At 37.6% G+C, this 19274-nt stretch overlaps 1 protein-coding gene across 3 annotated transcripts in view; it reads right to left on the reverse strand.

Moving 5' to 3' along the window:
* Nucleotides 1–19274, reverse strand: part of LOC126482311 (serine/threonine-protein phosphatase 4 regulatory subunit 3) — a 137239-nt gene that overhangs the window by 43088 nt on the left and 74877 nt on the right. For all 3 annotated transcript variants that reach the window (XM_050106351.1, XM_050106349.1, XM_050106350.1), the window contains exons 4-11: nt 17911–17966; nt 17522–17620; nt 7139–7282; nt 2235–2439; nt 1428–1521; nt 1138–1318; nt 911–1060; nt 675–836 (exon numbers count right to left, since the gene is read on the reverse strand). In XM_050106351.1, the coding sequence (XP_049962308.1) occupies nt 675–836; nt 911–1060; nt 1138–1318; nt 1428–1521; nt 2235–2439; nt 7139–7282; nt 17522–17620; nt 17911–17966 (1091 nt within the window). The remainder of the gene's footprint in view (nt 1–674; nt 837–910; nt 1061–1137; nt 1319–1427; nt 1522–2234; nt 2440–7138; nt 7283–17521; nt 17621–17910; nt 17967–19274) is intronic.

Genomic DNA, 19274 nt, shown 5'->3' on the forward strand with positions numbered 1-19274 from the left:
GCCTTTAACCGCACGGCCACTTCGGCCGGCTTGGAACTTTGGTTTTATTTTCTTCTCTTAAAATAAAGACAGTGTTTTAAGGATTTTCACCAAATATTCTTCTTAAGCATTCATAACAAGAGTAACTGCATTGCAAGACGGAGCATTTTTAACATTTTCCTCAGTGACATCACCACTAGAGAAATTAGTCAAAGCAATGTAAGTTATATTTCACTCAGATACTGCTGGAGTGTGAAATAAAGGGTAATCAGAATATTGTTGGTCCATAGCGTGACTATCCACGATAATCATAAGCACTATTGAATACTGACAAGTGAAGAATGCACCAACAACAGTACTTCCATAAAAGGCAGTATTAAATCTATCATCAAATAATGATAACAATTCCTGATCTTAACAGCCAATATTCAGCATGCATATATAACTGGGTTGTACATTCTATCAAGTAATGTCCGACTAACATTAGTTCAAGAACAAATAAGTCACATGCTAAGTAAAATATCTATTTTACTTATAATTTATGGTTGACAACAGCACAATATAAAGAATAAAAACCATATTACAGTAAATGAATATCTATTAAGACTCCTCAGAGCAACTATTGGTTTCTACCTAAAAAACATCTACAGCATAACACATCAAACAACACTCAGCACAGACCAGTTTTCACTTACCTCGTCAGTGTTATTGGTATGTTGCAGAGTATATTCGCGAACAACGGACGGAGAATATTCGACTATATATGTAAGGATATCTATAGATGCTGTTTTTGTCTGAGGATCATCAGCTCCAAGAGTTATTTCCAAAGCGGGCAGTATTCCCAAGGAGGATAAGGTCTGCAAAACCAAATGAGTTTTATGCAATGAAATAACACTATAAAATATTGTTAGAATAGTTGACTGCCACACACCTTATAAAATGACTCTTTTCCTAATGGCTGCAAATTTTGAGAAAAATTGCAGAATTCTTTGAGAAACAGCACCAGATCTCTACGTTTCAAGTCATCTGTTGACTCATCTGTCAGTAAAGCAAACAGCTCCGTCAGAAACCTTTCATCATCCTGAAAGATTGGCAACAATGAAAACTTTTGCCACGATGCAGAAATACCATAGTCTATTTATATTTCATGTAACATACCTGTATAAGCTGCACAATTTCTACTTTATTAAAGAAAATAAAACTTGATAAAGTGGAAAGCATATTATCCTCAAACACTGATGGTGTGGGAAGAACAACATCCTGAATGTACTGGACACGGTACGTTTGATGAATTTTTGCCAGTAGCTCAGGGTTTGTGATTGGTATAACCTCCTTATACCTGACAACACAGAAAAAAATTATATACATCCAGTAAACAATTTTTTCAAAGCAGCAATGACGTGACAATACACACAAACTAAGTACTATCATAAAATTTGTAAAATTACCTAGCCAACTGTTTCAGGTACTGCCGATGACGTTTTGGAGTTGGGGATGCGGGATCATACTCCAGGCATCCAACCACGTCAAATATTGTATCTTCTGAAATAACAGGAATAACTTTATGTACTTTGGTATCATATTAAGAAAATTTACAGTACCTTATTCCTTCTAAAACGTAATGATTTTAGTATCTAGCCTATTGAAAAATGCCCACATGAACTTTCTGATGCACAGCCACATTCTAGCTTCTATTCTAGTATTTTAGATAGGGTGGTGACAATCAACAAAAGTAGTTAGCAATGAAATTTTCAGATTAGTTTTGTATAGCAAGTAACATGTGGAACCTATAGGAACACGAACACTGGAAAACGCAAATTGCAAAACAATTTTACTTTTGGTATAGCCTCATCCGTCAGTCAATGATTGACTGATGGACTCTTGATAAAATTTGTAATGAGTTATGAGGCTACACCAAAAGTAAAATTGTTTTGCAATTTGCATTTTCCAGTGTTCGTGTTCCTATAGGTTCCATATGTTACTTGCTATACAAAATTAATCTGAAAATTTCATTGCTAACATTTGACCCACCTCCCTCCACAATCCTGTTTCCTATCCATTAGCTTAGAACTGTCATCTAAAAGCCACTTGCTACATATCCCTTCAGCTGTACAAATAAAACAAGGCAAATTAATTTTTAATACATACAAACAATTGTCAAGCCAACTGAAACTATACTGTGTGTATTGTTCTTAAGTAGATATTTATGACTACTTGTCTTCATAAATGTACCCGTAATTAATAGTAAAACTTACCTGAAAACATGACTTCAAACAATGCATTTTTATTAAGCAAAAATATATTTTTGAATATTTCATATAGGTAATGAAGACCTTCAGTGTTTTCTAGGTCTTCACACATATGGAACAAATTCAATAACTTTCTTATGTAGCCTTCATTTTCAATAGCCACAGCCAATTTCTCCTTCCTCATAGGGGATGTCAGATTACTTCCCATAAGCTGAAAATGAACAAAATAAGTATACACAACTTGGGTTCATCACAGAAACTAAAATGTCAGCTATTTTTTTTTAGTTCAAACTAAAAATAAAATGTGAAACTTTTCACAACGTCCAACATGAGATGTATTTTACACAGTGTCCACCACATGTCACATGTCAACCATAATTTGATACAGGGTGTATACATGGACAAGGAAAGAAAATTCCCGGATTTTCCCCAGATTTCCCGGTTGAAAACACACTTTCTTCCGGGTGAAAATACACTTTATCCATGTTAAGTGACAGTATACTTTTCCTTGGCACTGTAAAACTTATTAGTCTTTTGAATGTTTATGGTTTTCTACACAGACGTAGAATCTGCCGGCACTTTAGAAAACGAAACCCAGGGGGGAAAAAAACACGTTTTGGAAAGATCTTTGATGTGCAGCAACATGTACGCTGTATTTTTTACGGAGGTATAAATTCAAATTCCGCCAAACACTGGATGTTACTTTCCGAAGCAATGAAATTGAGATTGCGATATGCTTTTGTAAGCCAGTCATAGCTCATGTCACGTGATCTCGCCACCTCATGACAGCGTAGGACACGTGATGTAGTCAACCAATAGCAAGATCACTCTTAAATAACGCGAACACACAAAAAAGAGAAGTTATTGGTTTAAATTAATATACATAGTGTTGCTACAAGAAAAACAAAGCTTTCACAAATAATATTGGCCTCAAAGATTAATAAGCTGCAAGAGAAGCTAAGCTTCCACATATAACATGATGATCTTTCCGTGAGTGTTACACTTAAAAGATACATCACACAAATGTGCCAGTAAAATTTTTAATAACGACGTAAATGTCTGATCTAGGCTCGAAATCCTTGAAGCTGGTCGTCCTCAAAGAGTTGATTTTTAAATGAGAGTTAAACGCTCTGTGATTTAAGAAATTAATTGTACATTCTTACACATAGTTCATCTTGCGTAAAAGGAAATTTACTTTCAAAGTAACACTTTTCAAACCACCATTCGCAATATTTTCCCGTGACCTGCTAGAAATTGGTTCGTTTCAGCAGTCGCCAGAGAGCGCCAGATAACAGGCGTCACTGCGCCTGCGCAGCTACGATGACGCAGGAAGCCCGCATGTTCGTACATGTAAAACATTAAAGATCTTGCATTATGTCATAAAACTCGTGAACCATACTAAAATGCATAATTCGGCTTAAAGTGCACAATCGTATGACCAGATTCGGATGTAAATTTTCTTGAGTACCAGTACCGTATTATCTCATGTTTGGTTCTTTATTATGGCATAATGCCATACGAGCTAGAATATGGAAACATGCACTTCAGATGCAGTGAACAGTTGAAACTAGCCAACAGTGTGAAATTAAACACTTCGTTTCAAATAAATTGACTGTCTCAACGCAAAAGATTAATAAAAGCCAAATCTCTTTAGCAAAGCAACAAAACTAACTTCATTCTTCTGCAGGGCGATTAATGCTTGACTGTCGGAAAGGTGGAAATAAAACCTGAAACTAACAACATATTTTAGCCTTCCGTAATTATGCGAACGTATTTTAATTCATTTGGTAGCTCCCGGCCACAGAAATCCATTTTGTTTTCACATTTAATGTGAGAGCAATAAACGAAGAGCAAACAGCAAAATCACTAAATGTAAACACAGGTCAAATGGAGACTACCCACCTCCCCACAACAACTCAGACTGCTCTGTGCGTCAGCCCCGGATCTACGGTATTTCCGAACCAGAGCAATTTAGATAGTGGCGCCCAGCCACTCATCTGTAGCCAGAAGCTCGAGAAGGTACTACTCATACGCGACTCAACTGCGCATGCGCAAGAGCCTGCCCGCAACTGCTCAAATGAATCTAATGTAAACAGCTGTCACGTCACGCTCATCGGAGGCAATTTGTTGTTAGGAAGCACTGTATATTCTTCCTAAAGCCTTTGACACACTTTGGTTGGCAGACGCTTGTAAGAGCACTGTGTTTTGTTGTTGTGACTTAAGTTTTATTTTCGCTTTTTTTTCCCTCGTTCATGTTTTGTTGCTGCAGTATTATTCTGCAGAAGCGGGATACAGTAATATCCTTCGTGAGAGTATTGGTTCTTACCAGTCAAAATCACAAAAATTTAACTGGTAACTAAAACAAAGAAAAATTCCCGGGTTTTTCCCGGTTTTCTCCCGGACTAAAAAATTCCCGGGTTTTTCCCGGATGTCCCGGGTCGTATACACCCTGTGATAGCATTTGTACCAAAAATAATTTAATAATTGTTAGTGAATTCTCTGCAACCTAGATGGACATCTCTAGGCTTCAAGCAGAGAAACATCCACATGCCTCCAGGTTTCTGTTGTGTGCATTGTCCGTCATATTGCACTTAGGGAGAAAGCTTGGATCATGCAAACATTATTAAGGACTTTACTTTACATTATTTGACATTCACTGTTGCAGAACCTGAAGTTAGGAACTATCAGATCAGCATAACAACACAACTCTTTGTTAGACAATCCCATATAGCCAGAATAATTTCTTCTTTCACTTGACCTAAGAGTTTTATGATTTCTTTTGTGTGTTTTGTCTGCAAATGGGAACAGAAAATTATGACTAATCTATTAAATTAAAATCGAGAAGACGCATTTACTGCATATGTGCACAATATGAAATTGACAAGTGTTTGCAATACTATGCAGGAAAACCGTTTCTGTCATCCCATAAATGTATCTCTATTATCAAAACAGACCATGTATAGTACTCTTACCAGCATATTATTTTTGTGCTACTTTCACGCTTACTATCCCATTTACATTTCGTATCCTGTTTACAGAAATACATTGCAAAATTTTTAATTTGTGTCATTACGACTTCAAACACAGCTGGTACACCATGCATCTGTTCTGATGCCAAACATGCAAAACTGATTTTACTTTTTACTGAGAAGTAACTGCCCTTGTACATGTTGACATCAGCTTCTACTTAAGTAGTACTTGCAAAGTTCATTCGTAATTTTCACCATCATTAGCAGTAACAAATTAAACGTCGACTCCCTTCAAAAGGTGTTTGCATTGTTTGGGACACTGAATTTTACAAATTATATGTGCTTACAGAGATTACTAATATAGTACCTGATTTATAGTTTTCTACTACATCTTCTGGTATTCTTTTGCACTATGAAATTAGAATGAATAAGGAAAATGTAAGTGAAAATTAGGCAGAGTCAACTTTCTGGTCAACTACAAACTAGTTTTGAAGTGGTTCAGCTAAACTGTCACCACTGATGCACTACTTTTCAAATAGTTCAATTTGTTCCTCTAAAAATCTGGACCGCACAATGTGTCACATCTATGTGAGCACAGAACTAGGAAGTATTTTCTTTTGCATCATAGTGACACAGCTTCCTGTCTTACAAGATGGTGGCCAATAAACTAGAGAATATTCGGCCAGGTCACAAAAATTTTAGTTTGACCAAAAGCTGAGCTAGAAACCACAGCTTTCTGCTGTTGCCATTTAGACAAAGATATTACATGACAATAATTTAATGAAAAGCTGGTATACATGCATACACCCACAATACATCTATTTCTTTCAAAATGAAGAAGCCTAAACCAGTTAGCAATTGAAAGATATTAAAAAAAAAAAAAAAAAAAAAAGTAGAAATTTCTCTGCACAGCTACTTATGCCATTATGCAGGCATAAATTATTTTAACAAGTTCTCTTTCTCTGTCCAGTGAAAGACTAAAATGTAACTGCATATTTCATTTTCAGCTCATTCAGAACGTAATCTTAACACAGTTTGAAAAAAGATACTCTGGTGTTGAGAATTCTTGTGATGGCCTTTCTCTTCATCTCTTACCAATCATTTCTTTTTGACACCATACTCACATTTCATCGTGTGTGTGTGTGTGTCCTCATACTCATTTTATCTTGTCTTGATATTTGAGGCAACATTATGAAAAGAATAGTTGCTACTCATTGTATAGCGGAGATGCTAACTCGCAGACAGGCACTACAAAAGGATGTCAGAAAGTTGTGTCCACCTGTGACTCAGCATCTCCACTACATGGTGAAAAACAGCTATCCTTTTCATTATACTGTTGCATTTCATCCTGAATTTTCCATTGCTTGATATTTGAGCATTAGAGAAATGAAAGATAATGGTTTTGAAACTAGATTCCGAATTCCAAAACATGTCCTGAACAGATGTGGACTCCAAACATAATTCAGTGGTCATAAACACAGATTAAATTGATGAAATTTCAGAAAAATAGGAAATTAGTGGAACCTGCTTTAAAATAAAATAAAATTACAAAGTTGTCAGTAGTTTCAAACGAAGCATAGAAACTATTGACTGAAATAGAGGAAAGGAATATAACATACAATGAATGGATGCAGTTCAGTGATGATATGGTGAAGGCAGCAGAACAACAACTAGGCAAAGAGACAAGGGCAAGACACATTGGTTGGGTACGCATGAGATATAAACTGACAACAGGAATAAATATAAAAATGCAGCTAATGGAGCTTCTTGTACCAATTATTATTATTATTACTATTACTATTGTTATTATTAGTACTATTATTTTTTCTATTTATCTGTCAACTGCTTTGTGCCTCTTTGGTGAGCAACATTATAGAATCACATAGATATTTATCTTCAGTACCTGATTTTCCACTGTTTTATATAATACAACAACATTACCTCATTAATTTCTTCTAAGCGACTTAATTCACAAGGAGGCAGCTCTATTGGAGGTGCTGAATCTGACATATCATCGAAACGTTCATCTTCGGATTCCTCAACAATGTCCTGAGTAATGTCAACTGATGGATCTTTTCCCTGAACCTGTAACAGGTAAACAGATATTCAGAAACTTTACATTTATGAGCCACAACTGTTACATAGTGTATGAAAGAAATAATAAAATAACCACCACAGCTGCTACTGGAATTTTTCTTTGTTTGAGACTGTAGGATCATTTCTTCCTCTGGCTTATGTGGAATTAGCAAAACCAATTATGAGTTTGATGATAAAAACATAGTCTATACTATGTGATGCAATACCATACTTATTCCCTACAGAATTTGCTGATGGGCACATAACATGATAAACCAAGGTCACAAATTAAGAACTACTTCAGAGGTAGTATTGGTGGTTACTGTGTGTGTGTTACAGACTGAAATGTGAAACATGTAACATAAAGGTATTATTAAAAATTTTGTTGTATATCTGAAACCATCTGACATAGTTGTTTTCGTCTTATGTATGCTTAAGGTAATAATAACTATAAAATTACTATCTCACTAATTGTGCTGTACAATAACCTGTTTCCAATAGCAAAGGAGATTCTACCATTGTTACACAGAGGTATCAATTTCTGCAAATGAAATGGGGTGCAGTTCAAAACACGTCTGGTGCTGTCTCCTACATGACAATCACACGGAAGTACCAGAAATGGCAGTCTTATAAGGAAATTGGATACTCTCTGCATGAAGTACACACCTACAGTTACTAGATACAAAACAGAATAATCATGAATCAGCTTGGCAATAGTCACTGTTCCGGCGAAGAAAAGAAAAGACTATTATAAGAGATGGAAAGGGGGGGGGGGGAGGGGGGGGGGGGGAGAAGAAAGGAAGTGGCAAAACAAACGAAGAAAAGGGTATTGAGCTGACTGCGGAAGAGGAGGGGTAGATAGATGGAGAACAACTTCTTCTTTTTGCTACTTGTAAATTCTTCTAGTAAAGCTCTATCTTCCACAAACATTACGTTGTCAGTTACAGAATGATATCTTTAGAACCATTGGTTCATTATTCCTAAATCCTTAGTTTAGAATCCTTTACAATTTGTGTAATTTTTAGCCTAAATGTCCGAGACACTGGATACACGTCTCGCAGTAAAGGACATGTAACTTTAAGCAAACTGTATTAAGCAGCTGAGGACACTATTACACAGCAGTCAATGAACATGTGATTGCTGTAGATCTGAACACATTATTTTCATGCATCCTTGGCACCAAAATGAAATCCTCAAATTAACAAGATGTATCCTGTCAGATTGACATTGAACAGCAGCCTTTGGCCTCTATCTAGCATCTTGCACAATTATCAAACTTGAAGACAATAACTGCAGAAAGGGAAGAGGATACAGATGAATATGAATAGAGAGATATGATACTGCGACAATAATTCGACAACGCACTGAAAATAGTAATTTGAAACAAAGCTGCTGGTGCAAATAACATTCCCTCAGAATTATTAAGGTACATGAGAGGGTGCTAATAGGAATTATCAATTTGCTAATGGAGGGAAATTTGTGAGGTAAAAATTATGGAAGCAGACAAAGTCTTGAGTACAACATTCAAATGCATGTGTGAGGGTGTACTGAAATGTAATGCCTCAGAATTTATGCGAAAACTCTTAATGCTTTTTAAATAAAAAAAATGTTATTAGCATTCTACACCTTATTCTTTATGTCTACATATTTTATTCCTCAATAGTGTTACCCTGACAATGAAAACATTTCTTCCATTGAGAAGTCAGTTTGTTTTTACCATTATTGTAGAATGTTTCATATTGTTGACAGAGCCCTCTGCTTGCATCACTTCATCACTATTAAAGTGAAGTCCTTGAAGGTGCCTTTAAGTTTTCGAAACAAATGAAAATTGGATGGGGGCAAGTTGGGACTGTATGGAGATGATTGATGACAGTAAACCTAAGGCATTCAACTGTGTAAGGTCTGGTATTGTCATGCTGCAGGGGAATGTGCTCCATGTGTGGATGAACTCTTGAAATTCCAAACTCAATTGCAGCACACTGTTTCTCATGCATCAGCAATTATATTACACACCAACATGTTACACGCTAAAATTCGGAGCCCTTTAAGGGCAGAGGGCTGCAAATAAGTAGACAAGAAGAATAAAGACGCAGAATGTTAACAATGTTTGTTTTTGAAAATGTCTTAAGAGTTTTCACACAAAAAATTCAGAGGCATTACTTTTCAGCACATCCTCACAGGTTGCAGTGATTGTGCAGAGACGAAGAGGCCGGCACAGGACAGAGTAGAGTGGGCAGCTGCATCAAACCAGCCTTCGGATGACAATAACAACAAAACGTTCTCGAAATAGTTTACTGGCATCAAAACAGAAGAAGGGGAAAGAGACATAATCACATCATTGGTTAGGAATACAATTGTGCACCACTAGTTACAAATCTATCACAAATATTGTCACTGAAGTTATCCAGGGTGTATAAGTGGAAAACACACACACACACACACACACACACACACACACACACACACACACACACTATACATTGGATTTCCCAGTTAAAAATACAGTTTCCCAGGTGAAAGTACACTTTTTCCACATCAAGTGACAGTGTACCTCCATTCTTATCAATCCTTTGAAAGGTAAAGGTTTCACACACTGGTGCAGAACATCCCGGCACTTTAGGAAATTAAACCCAGCAAAAAAACGTGTTTCGGAATGATCTTTGATGCGCAGCAACACGTACACTGCATTATTTTCATAGAATTGAAGTATAAATTTGAAAACAACCAATTAAAACAAAGTAGCTTCTGCAGCAGAGAAATCAAGACTACAATGCACTTTTGTTAGCCGATCACATCTCATGTTACAGAATCTTGCCAGCCAATAACAGCAGATACTCAGAGCATAGGATACGTGTTGTAATCACCAATGGCATGAACACACAAATAAGAAAACTGATAGTTTAAATTAATAATGTGTGGTTATAATTAAACTTTCCCTGTTTAACACATTATGACAGAAACTAATCACTATACGAGTACCAAACTTGGCAGCATTAATATCTAGAGTAGGGGGTGCATGATTTCCATGTGTCACAATGCCACCGCCCAGTTCCAACTATGGCCACCAGGTGTCATAATCAGTCACTGTGATTCATAGTCACACACACCTGACCAGTCGCAGTGCACTTGTTGACATGTCAACATGAACTTGGACGAAAGCAGCAGGGCATTATTGGTGAAGCTCAATTATCAAAATTACGGTAATGTTGCAGCTGCACTTCCGAGAATATCGCTGGCTGTGCGGAGTATGATGAAGTAGTTCGAATCAACTGGAGAACTGGGCATCGCTCCGGGAAGAGGCTGACGACCGATTGCACCACAGGTGGTTGATGTAATTGCTGTTGCTACGGCAGACAATGCTGCACAAAATTCCCGGTTGTCAGGCAGTGTGTGTACTGTGTCATGAAAGTTGAACAATCCCAAGGTCCATTGTACGGAAGGTGCTTTGAACCATTCTCAAGTGGTATCCGTACAAGAACCATACCGTACTGCAGCTTACACCACAGGACACAAAACAACGTGTTGACTTCACTCTCCACTTTATCGCAAGGATTGAAGATGACGAGGGCTGGTTCTGGACTATCCTATAGACAGACGAAGTTCATTGTTCTCTGATGGGTGAGGTCAACACACAGAATTGCTAAGTGTGGGGATCTTCACCTCCAGTCATTCTGCATGAAGTTCCTTTGTATGGTGAACATGTCACCATATGGTGTGGCTTTGTGGCTACGTTCACCATTGGCCCTTAGACAGGTTGGTGCTCAAGGGCCAAAGCAGTGTGACTGACCGTTACTGTGATATGCTACGTCAGCATGTCATACCCGCCCTACATGAGAGACACGCACTAAACTCAACGGTTTTCATGCAAGATGGGGCCCGATGAAGTTCACCTGCTCCTCTGAAACACATTTGGAAATGATCGAATTATCAGCCGACTGTTTCCAAGTGCTTGGCCAGCTCAATCACCTCATCTCAATACATGTGATTTCTAGTTGTGGGGCTACCTAAAGGAAAGGGTTTACCAGGGGAACGAACATTCACACATGTGCTAATGTGGTGCACAGCATATCAAGAGAGGTAGCCAGCACACCTACGGGCATGCTTTGTTCTGCTGTGCAAAATGCAATCCTGCACTTTCAGACTCTTCTGGGCACTGATGGGCACCATATTAAGCCCCTTTTGTTGCAGTAATGGTACCGGTATGTAATGGTTATGATGTAATATAGCAGCACATTAAAAGTGTTTCAATTGAATTGATTTTGCATTATTTCTCTTCCCTATGTCCTTGATATTAATGCTACCAAGTTTGGTACTCTTCCGCCAATTAGTTTTCATGTTATAAAGTGTTAAATAGAGAAAGTTTAATTATAACCATCAGGTACACAAGCAGTACAGCTACAAGAAAAACTAAGCTTTCACAAATAACACTGGTCTTTTTTAGCATGTGTTTACCCTTTAAGATATATCAAACACAAATTTGCCAGTCAAATTTTAAATAATGGCATAAATGGCTGGTTCTCTGGGTTTGAAATTTTTCTATGCAGCTGGTTCTCTAAGAGTTAAGTTTTGAATGAAAGTTAAAAACTATACGATTTTAAAAATTCATTGCACATCATCACATGTAACACAATTCATCTTGTGTAAATGATAATTTACTTCGAAAGTAGAATTTCTATTTGCAATAATTTCCTGGTACCTGTTAAGGGCCCCATACAGAAGCTACGGATCACAGCAATCCACTGAATGCAATACTGCTTATAATTGTTCGCTTATCTTGACACCCCACAAGCAAAAAATTTGCCAAGCAATTTCAAACAGTATTGTGAACTTCATTGTGTCAAGAAGTTCTGCTATACAAGTTTTCACAGCAGTTGTAGCTGATTTCCGCATCCCCAAAAATACTTGCAAAACATAAAATTTACAATAAATGAGAATTATAATTTATTAAACTTGTTATGCAACACTTTTCTTGGGAACTGTAAGTTACTTTACAAAATATATTACATTTTTCACAGACACCAAATTGGTCGTGCACATCTTTCTAGTGTGACAATACAATTTGTTTTACGTTTATAAGTCCTCAGTTACTTTTAATTCATTAGTCTTATAATTTGACTGCAAGTATTTCCACAATTTACTTGATATGTCTGTAGAGATGTTGTCAACAGCAGCTCTACTGATTACTGTAACCCTTGTTATAAATTGTACGAAGGTGAGTTAGTTTACATTAAATGGCAAGGGATTTGAGTATAATTGTGTAATAAATTTGCTCTTAACATTTAAATTTAAATGTTCTCTTAACATTACTGTAGGTACGTATGTCATTCTGTTTAGAAGTAAAAATTTAAGTAATGTGTATAATTATTTCATAAATAACACAAAATCATGAGAGGGTGTCCACAGTATCATGACCATGAATTTCCCATCAATTCTATTTCTATAGCACAAGCTTAAAAATGCTAATCACTGCAGAACTGGAGGGTGTATTTTGACTACTTCTTAATGTAAATGGCAACTCCGGGATCTACTTCACTTTCAAGGGTATATCATGGTCCCAGGATAACGTTAAATTCTAATGTACATCCCTTACTCAACACGGAAAAAGCGAAATGAAACAAAACTGCACAATCAAGCTTCACATATCGATAACTAGGCTGCTGCCATATTGCCACACATCTCTGCTAAATCAGCCAGGCAGCCATACTACATGCACAAATTGCATGAGATCCACTGGACTGCCTGGGATTTCCATGCGACCAGTGATCAGTGACTGATAGCTGCAATTTGCCCACACACGCACAATCTACGAAGCGATCGGTCGCCCATGCGACAGATCGCTGTGATCTGTCGCTTGTGTGTGTGTGTGTGTGTGTGTGTGTGTGTGTGTGTGTGTGTGTGTGGGGGGGGGGGGGGGTTAGAAATGTAATACAACACACTTATCATAGGCAGTTTACTATTACGAGATATTGCATGGTATTCGTTCTAAAGCCTTTGAAACATTTTGCTGTTGGCATACGCTTGTATGTGCGCTGTGTTTTGTTGTTATAAATGACATATTTTCTTTGCAAATTTAAATTTTAATATGGTGTTATTCTCATTTATGTTTTATTTCTGCAGCAGAGGGCTAAGGTAAAATTCTTTGTTAGAGTATCAGTTCTTGCCGGTCAAAATTACAAAAAATTAACTGAAAACTAAAACAAGGAAAAATTCCTGGGTTTTTCCCAGACAAAAAGATTCCCGGGTTTTTCTTGGTTATCCTGGGATGTGTACACCCTGTTATATATCCAGTACCAATTTGTAAATTGCATGAAAAACTCTGTTCTATGAACAAAATAAGTACCACAAAGACTTTAGTGATAGTTACACCACTGAAATCAAATTTCACCTATCAGAATTTCATGCAGAACTTTTCTTTGAACATGGACACCACCATCATTAATAATAACAACAACAACAACAACCTAATTACTTTTTTACGCAGACAATCTGAGACATCATTGTAACTGAAGTAAGTTCTATGAGATCCTTGTCCGGAGAGCTACGCAGAAAGTAGCATAGCTACCAGCAGGGTCACCCATGCCGGACAGGTCAAAGGGGAGGAGCCAGACAAAGTGCGTCCCGCATCGACCAAACAAAAACCTGCCTCCTATCCTTTTCCTATCCTTAGCCCATCCTTTTTCTTTTCCTTTCCATTTCCCCCACTTAACTGATGCTGGCAGTTAAACAACGTATAGGGGTGTGGAGGAAATGCCAAGCCCATATGCCGAATATCTGGTAAATCGTCAGTGCCTGGGCAATAAGGTGGCAGCACAATCAAGGCAATTGGAAGCAGTGGACCAATCACCTGCCATTTTTAAATAACGTGATTACTGAAACCAAAATAAGAATACAAAACCAGATGGATAAACTGATGACAACCTTTGGCATGAAAAGGAAAACGCAAATTGGCTTTTGGAATATACGAACTTTGAGGGAGAGTAATAAGCTGAAACAAGTGACCAGGGAAATGAATAACTATAAGCTTTATATCCTGGGACTGAGTGAAGTGAGGTGGCCAGATTTTGATGAAATGCAGACCTCGGATGGAATTACGTTTTTATACTCAGGATGTGAAAATGAAAAGGAACACCAGGATGGAGTTGGGCTATTGCTGCAAAGAAGAGCCTTCTAGAATGGAGACCTGTGTCCAGTAGGATCATGACAGCCAGATTTAAGATGAAGGTCCGAAATGTGGCGCTCATCCGATACTATGCTTCCACAGACATCAGAGATTGAGAAAAAGGAGTAGTTCTATTACCTACTATGAGAAACTGTAAGGAAATTGAGCAAGGAAGATAAACTCACTGTAATGGGAGACGTAACTGCCAAGGTGGAAGATAACAATGATGGGCTGGAACAGATAATGGAGGTACATGGCTTGGGTGAAATGAATGATAATGGGGAAAGATTTAGTGACTTCTGTGCATGACCTTGTAATAGGAGGGACCTTGCTTCCTCACTGGAGATGTCATAAGATAACATGGGTATCCCAGATCATATTACAGAAAATCAAATCGATCACATCACAGTATCCAGCAAGTTTAAGAGGAGCCTGGAAGATGTGCAGAATAGAAGAGGAACAGACGCAAGTAGTGACCACCATCTTGTTACTGCCAGTTTCCGAATGAAGATTGTTATCTCCAGAAAGAAATTTGAGCCAAGGAATAGAAGATTCTATGTACGTAAACTGAAAGATCCACAGATAGCCGAGGGGTTCCAGCTGGAATTCCGGAATAGATTCCAGGTGCTGGAACTGGAGACGACCGAGGATAAGGACATGGAGGAAATGTGGACAGAAGTTAAGAATACTTCTGTGCAAGTGAGTGAGAGACAACTTGGCTTTAAAAATGGTCTGCAGAGAAATTGGATGTCCGAACATACCTGGAGGAAGATCACCCATAGAAAGGAGGCTAAGGGAAGAGTAAACCAGAGCAGGACCAGGCAACAAAAAGCACAGGCATAGGCTGATTATAGAGCTGCAGTTAAGGAAGTGAAAAGGAGTGTGAGAAGAGACCACAGAAGATGTATAGATGAACAGGCTGACAGAGCAGAATAGGCAGCATGGAGGGAGGCTGTGAAAGAACTGTATGTCACTAAGATGCTCTCTGAGAAAAGCTTCCAGAGGAACTGACCAGCAAGGAATAAGAAAGGGGAGATACTAATTACACATGAAGAACAATCACTTAAGTGGAAGGAACACTTTAACAAAGTTCTAAATAGAGACCTTGGTGGTGAGGTAGAAGAACAACAACAAATGGAATACAACGATCCTAGACCCAGCATTGGTGTAAATGCAACCATGAAATCAGAAATTCGAATAGCGCTGAAGTACATCAAGATTGGGAAGGCACCAGGACCAGATAGTATACCATCTGAGATGCTGAAAACAGACTTGGACACCACTGTCGAGTTATTGTACATCCTCTTCGAGAAGAAACTGCCAACAGATTGGAAATGAGGTATTATCACGAAAATACCCAAAAAAGGAGGAGATGTTACTAAGTGCAACAACTGGCGGGCATTACTCAATTGTCAGTACCGAGTAACGTACTTTTGAGGATCATTGTAAACCGCATTAAGGATTCTGTGGAGGACAACTGAGGAAAGAGCAGGTGGGTTTTAGAAAACGTCGAAGCTGTGTGGACCTTTTCAATACTCTCAGAATTATTCTGGAACAAAGTGCGGAGTAGCAACACACCCTCTACCTTATCTTCATTGACTCTGAAAAGGCTTTCGACTCTGTCAATCGAAGATTCATGTGGGATACATTTGCAAAATATGGCATTCCAACGAAGATTATTAACACCATCAAGGAAATGTATGAAGACTATGAATGCCAAGTACTATATAATGGAGAATTAACAGAGCCTTTCTAAGTTAATTCCAGAGTACGACAAGAATGTATTCTTTCACCAACACTATTTCTTTTGTTGTTGGACCATATGATGAAGAGAGTAATGGGGGGTGACGGAAGAGATCTGTGCATTGGGGGGTGCGGGACAGGCCCGAAAATTAGATTTCACAGACAACATCTGATTAATGGCACAATGATATCAAGACATCAAGGAGAAACTGGCCAGGTTACAGAGAGAGGCAGAAGTTGCAGGCCTCAAGTTAAATGTTCACAGAACTAAAGAAATGTGGATAAATTCGAACATCATGACTAAGCTGGCCATTAATGGAGAGAATGCAGAACAGGTCCAATCCTTCCTCTATCTCAAGTACAGTCACAACTACAGGAGGCATTGTGGACGACGTCCGTAGTCGCATCCGCAAAACAAATGGTGCATTTGTAAAACTATAACCTGTTTGGAAAAATAGGAACACCTCAAAGAAGACCAAACTCTGGCTTTTCAATAGCAATGTGAAGGCTGTTCTGTCTTATGGTTGCGAAACTTGGAAGGTTACAAACTACATCGAAAAACAGCTCCAAGTTTTTAACAACCACTGTCTCCAGCATGTTTTAAATGTGAGATGGCCAGATACAATGACAAATTAAGATCTTTAGGGGGAGACGAATCAGCAACCAATCAATTTACAAATCAAGGAAAGAAAATGGAACTGGATTGGGCATACATTGAGGAAACCAGATGAAGCTGTTGGAAGGGTGGCATTGGACTGGAACCCTCAAGGAGTCAGAAAACATTGTTGTCCCAAACAGACCTGGAAAAGGACGATCGAGAGAGAAGCTGCAGAGGATGGGAAAACCTGGAGTGAAGTGAAGAGACTTGCTAGAAATCATACAAGGTGGAGGAATTTCATCGCGGCCCTATGTTCCAGAGGGAACGACATGAACTAAGTAAAGTAAGTAAGTCTATGAGAATCTTGGGACAGAGACAAGTTGTTTTCACATGGTTGGCATATATCCTGAAACAGTGAGGCTATCATGCCATTCTAAGTCAGAAAAGTTTGCCATCTGACCTGCATCAACAGACATCTCGTATCTTTAAGAACCATGTGTTTCATCAAGTGACTGACTGATTAGCCATATAAATCATTCAAGATTAGCTAGATGTATGATGTTCTGCCCAATAAAAGTGTCATTGGACTTATAATAGCACTAGAACAACAGAGATTGAGGAGGCAGAGATTTTATTCATTAGTCCATTTACAAAATTCTATAAATATTTGTTGGTACAGGTTGTTACCTGGAGATAATATGGAATAGAAACAAATTTGATGATTGAGTATGGAACTATCATAACTTACCTGACATATTTTTTCCCAAATTTCATCACAGCCGGCCTTTTCCTGAAAACTAAGAGCTAGGTCAAAATTGTCTCCTTCTGACCAAACAATAAGTGTATCCTAAAACAGAAAGAAAAAGAATTATGAACAGCTCTGAACAATGACCCATAACAATCTTATTTAAAGCACTTGTGCTAGATATACTTGTTTAAAACAAATTTGTTAAGCATACAGTCATACAAGACTGCAATCATTAGCAATTCTAACTACAGAAAGAGAAATGATGAATTTAGATGTTGTGATTCTATTAATATTTTCCACTCATACTTGGGAACAAAATTACCTTACAATATTTTAGCCCCAAACCACACAAGAGCAAATAGACAGGAAGTAAAATATAAGTCCCTTACCTGCTGCTTTTGGTATGCAGTGTCAGGTTGAATCTTGGACTCCAAGAGCAGGGAGCCTAGAATACAAAAATTGTACAGACAAAACTTCAAAAGAACATTTAGTAAATTGGTTTCAATGGAGCAAGTAGTGTAACAATTTAATGTAGTGAATTAACAAAGTGTGCACATTGACATATAAAGACAAAGATTCTTCCTTTTTACAGAAGATATCCTTTTAGTCACCTGCTGCATGCAGTTCCACTCTTTTATAGACCCCCACACCCTTCATTTCAATATCACTACAGAAATGTGAAGTCATTTACTTTTGAGCCAAGCATTATTTGCATGCAAGATGGTCATAGAACAAAGTTGAATGCTGCATCTGTCCTCAAGACCATAGTCTTAAGTCTTAATTTTAAATTCTTTATAGCTTCAGAGAAAGTGTGTTTAAAATCACTGCTTAACTAGTAAATTTTCAAGCAAAAATATAATTGAAAATTACAAGAAATATTAAGATAGTGAGTGTCATTTCTGTATTTAAATTGGCAAACTAGTTTAGTAACAAATGCTTTTCTTCCCACATAACAGAATTCTTACATTTAATCAGATTTTTGAGTAGTTATAGGAAAAAGTACATCAATCTGCCTTGAGCATTTCTTAGATGCCACACAAGCTTTCATTCTTAATAAAAGCTGAGCTTACTGCCATTTTTGAAGTGACATATTTGATAATCACTGTTTAGTGCACCTATGAAATAGTGGGCTATTTTCTTTAAACATGTAAGAAGCACATATCTGGGCCACGATATTATTTTGATACTACTTTTAATGAAGAGCATTATAAATGCATGACACTATAGTTAAATTCAGCAGGATTAAGCAAGAAAATGACCCAGTCAGACACGTAATTCATGGGATGTTGTCTGAATACAGTTCTGGTCAGTAATGGCACTAGTGTTTATTTAATAAGTTATCTGATCTGTAGACACACAACTACTCTCCTTTCACAGTGTATGAGAAAGGATTTTTTATGCAACACACTAACCATAACAGTCACTGGTGCTGCCACATCAGATTTTCCTTGTAAATACATGAGAATTGGATTATCAATTATAATTATAATTAATTCTAATCCTCTTACTTAAGGATGCAATTGTCAGAAGTATTATCAAATAACAGGAAGGACCACCAAGCACAGGAAATGATATGTTTTAGTGACTGCAGCGGCGATCATGTTTCTCTGATGTTTCACAGAACACTGAGATACCTTAATGCATATTTACATCATGGTAAGTGTATATATTTTGTAGTTGCCTTAAAAATAAATAAATGAAACAAATTTACCTGCAAAATGAATGTGTAACATTTCATACATGCAAATCCCTT

This window comes from Schistocerca serialis, chromosome 5 (genome assembly GCF_023864345.2).
Source record: "Schistocerca serialis cubense isolate TAMUIC-IGC-003099 chromosome 5, iqSchSeri2.2, whole genome shotgun sequence".
NCBI classification, from domain to species: Eukaryota; Metazoa; Arthropoda; class Insecta; order Orthoptera; family Acrididae; genus Schistocerca; species Schistocerca serialis.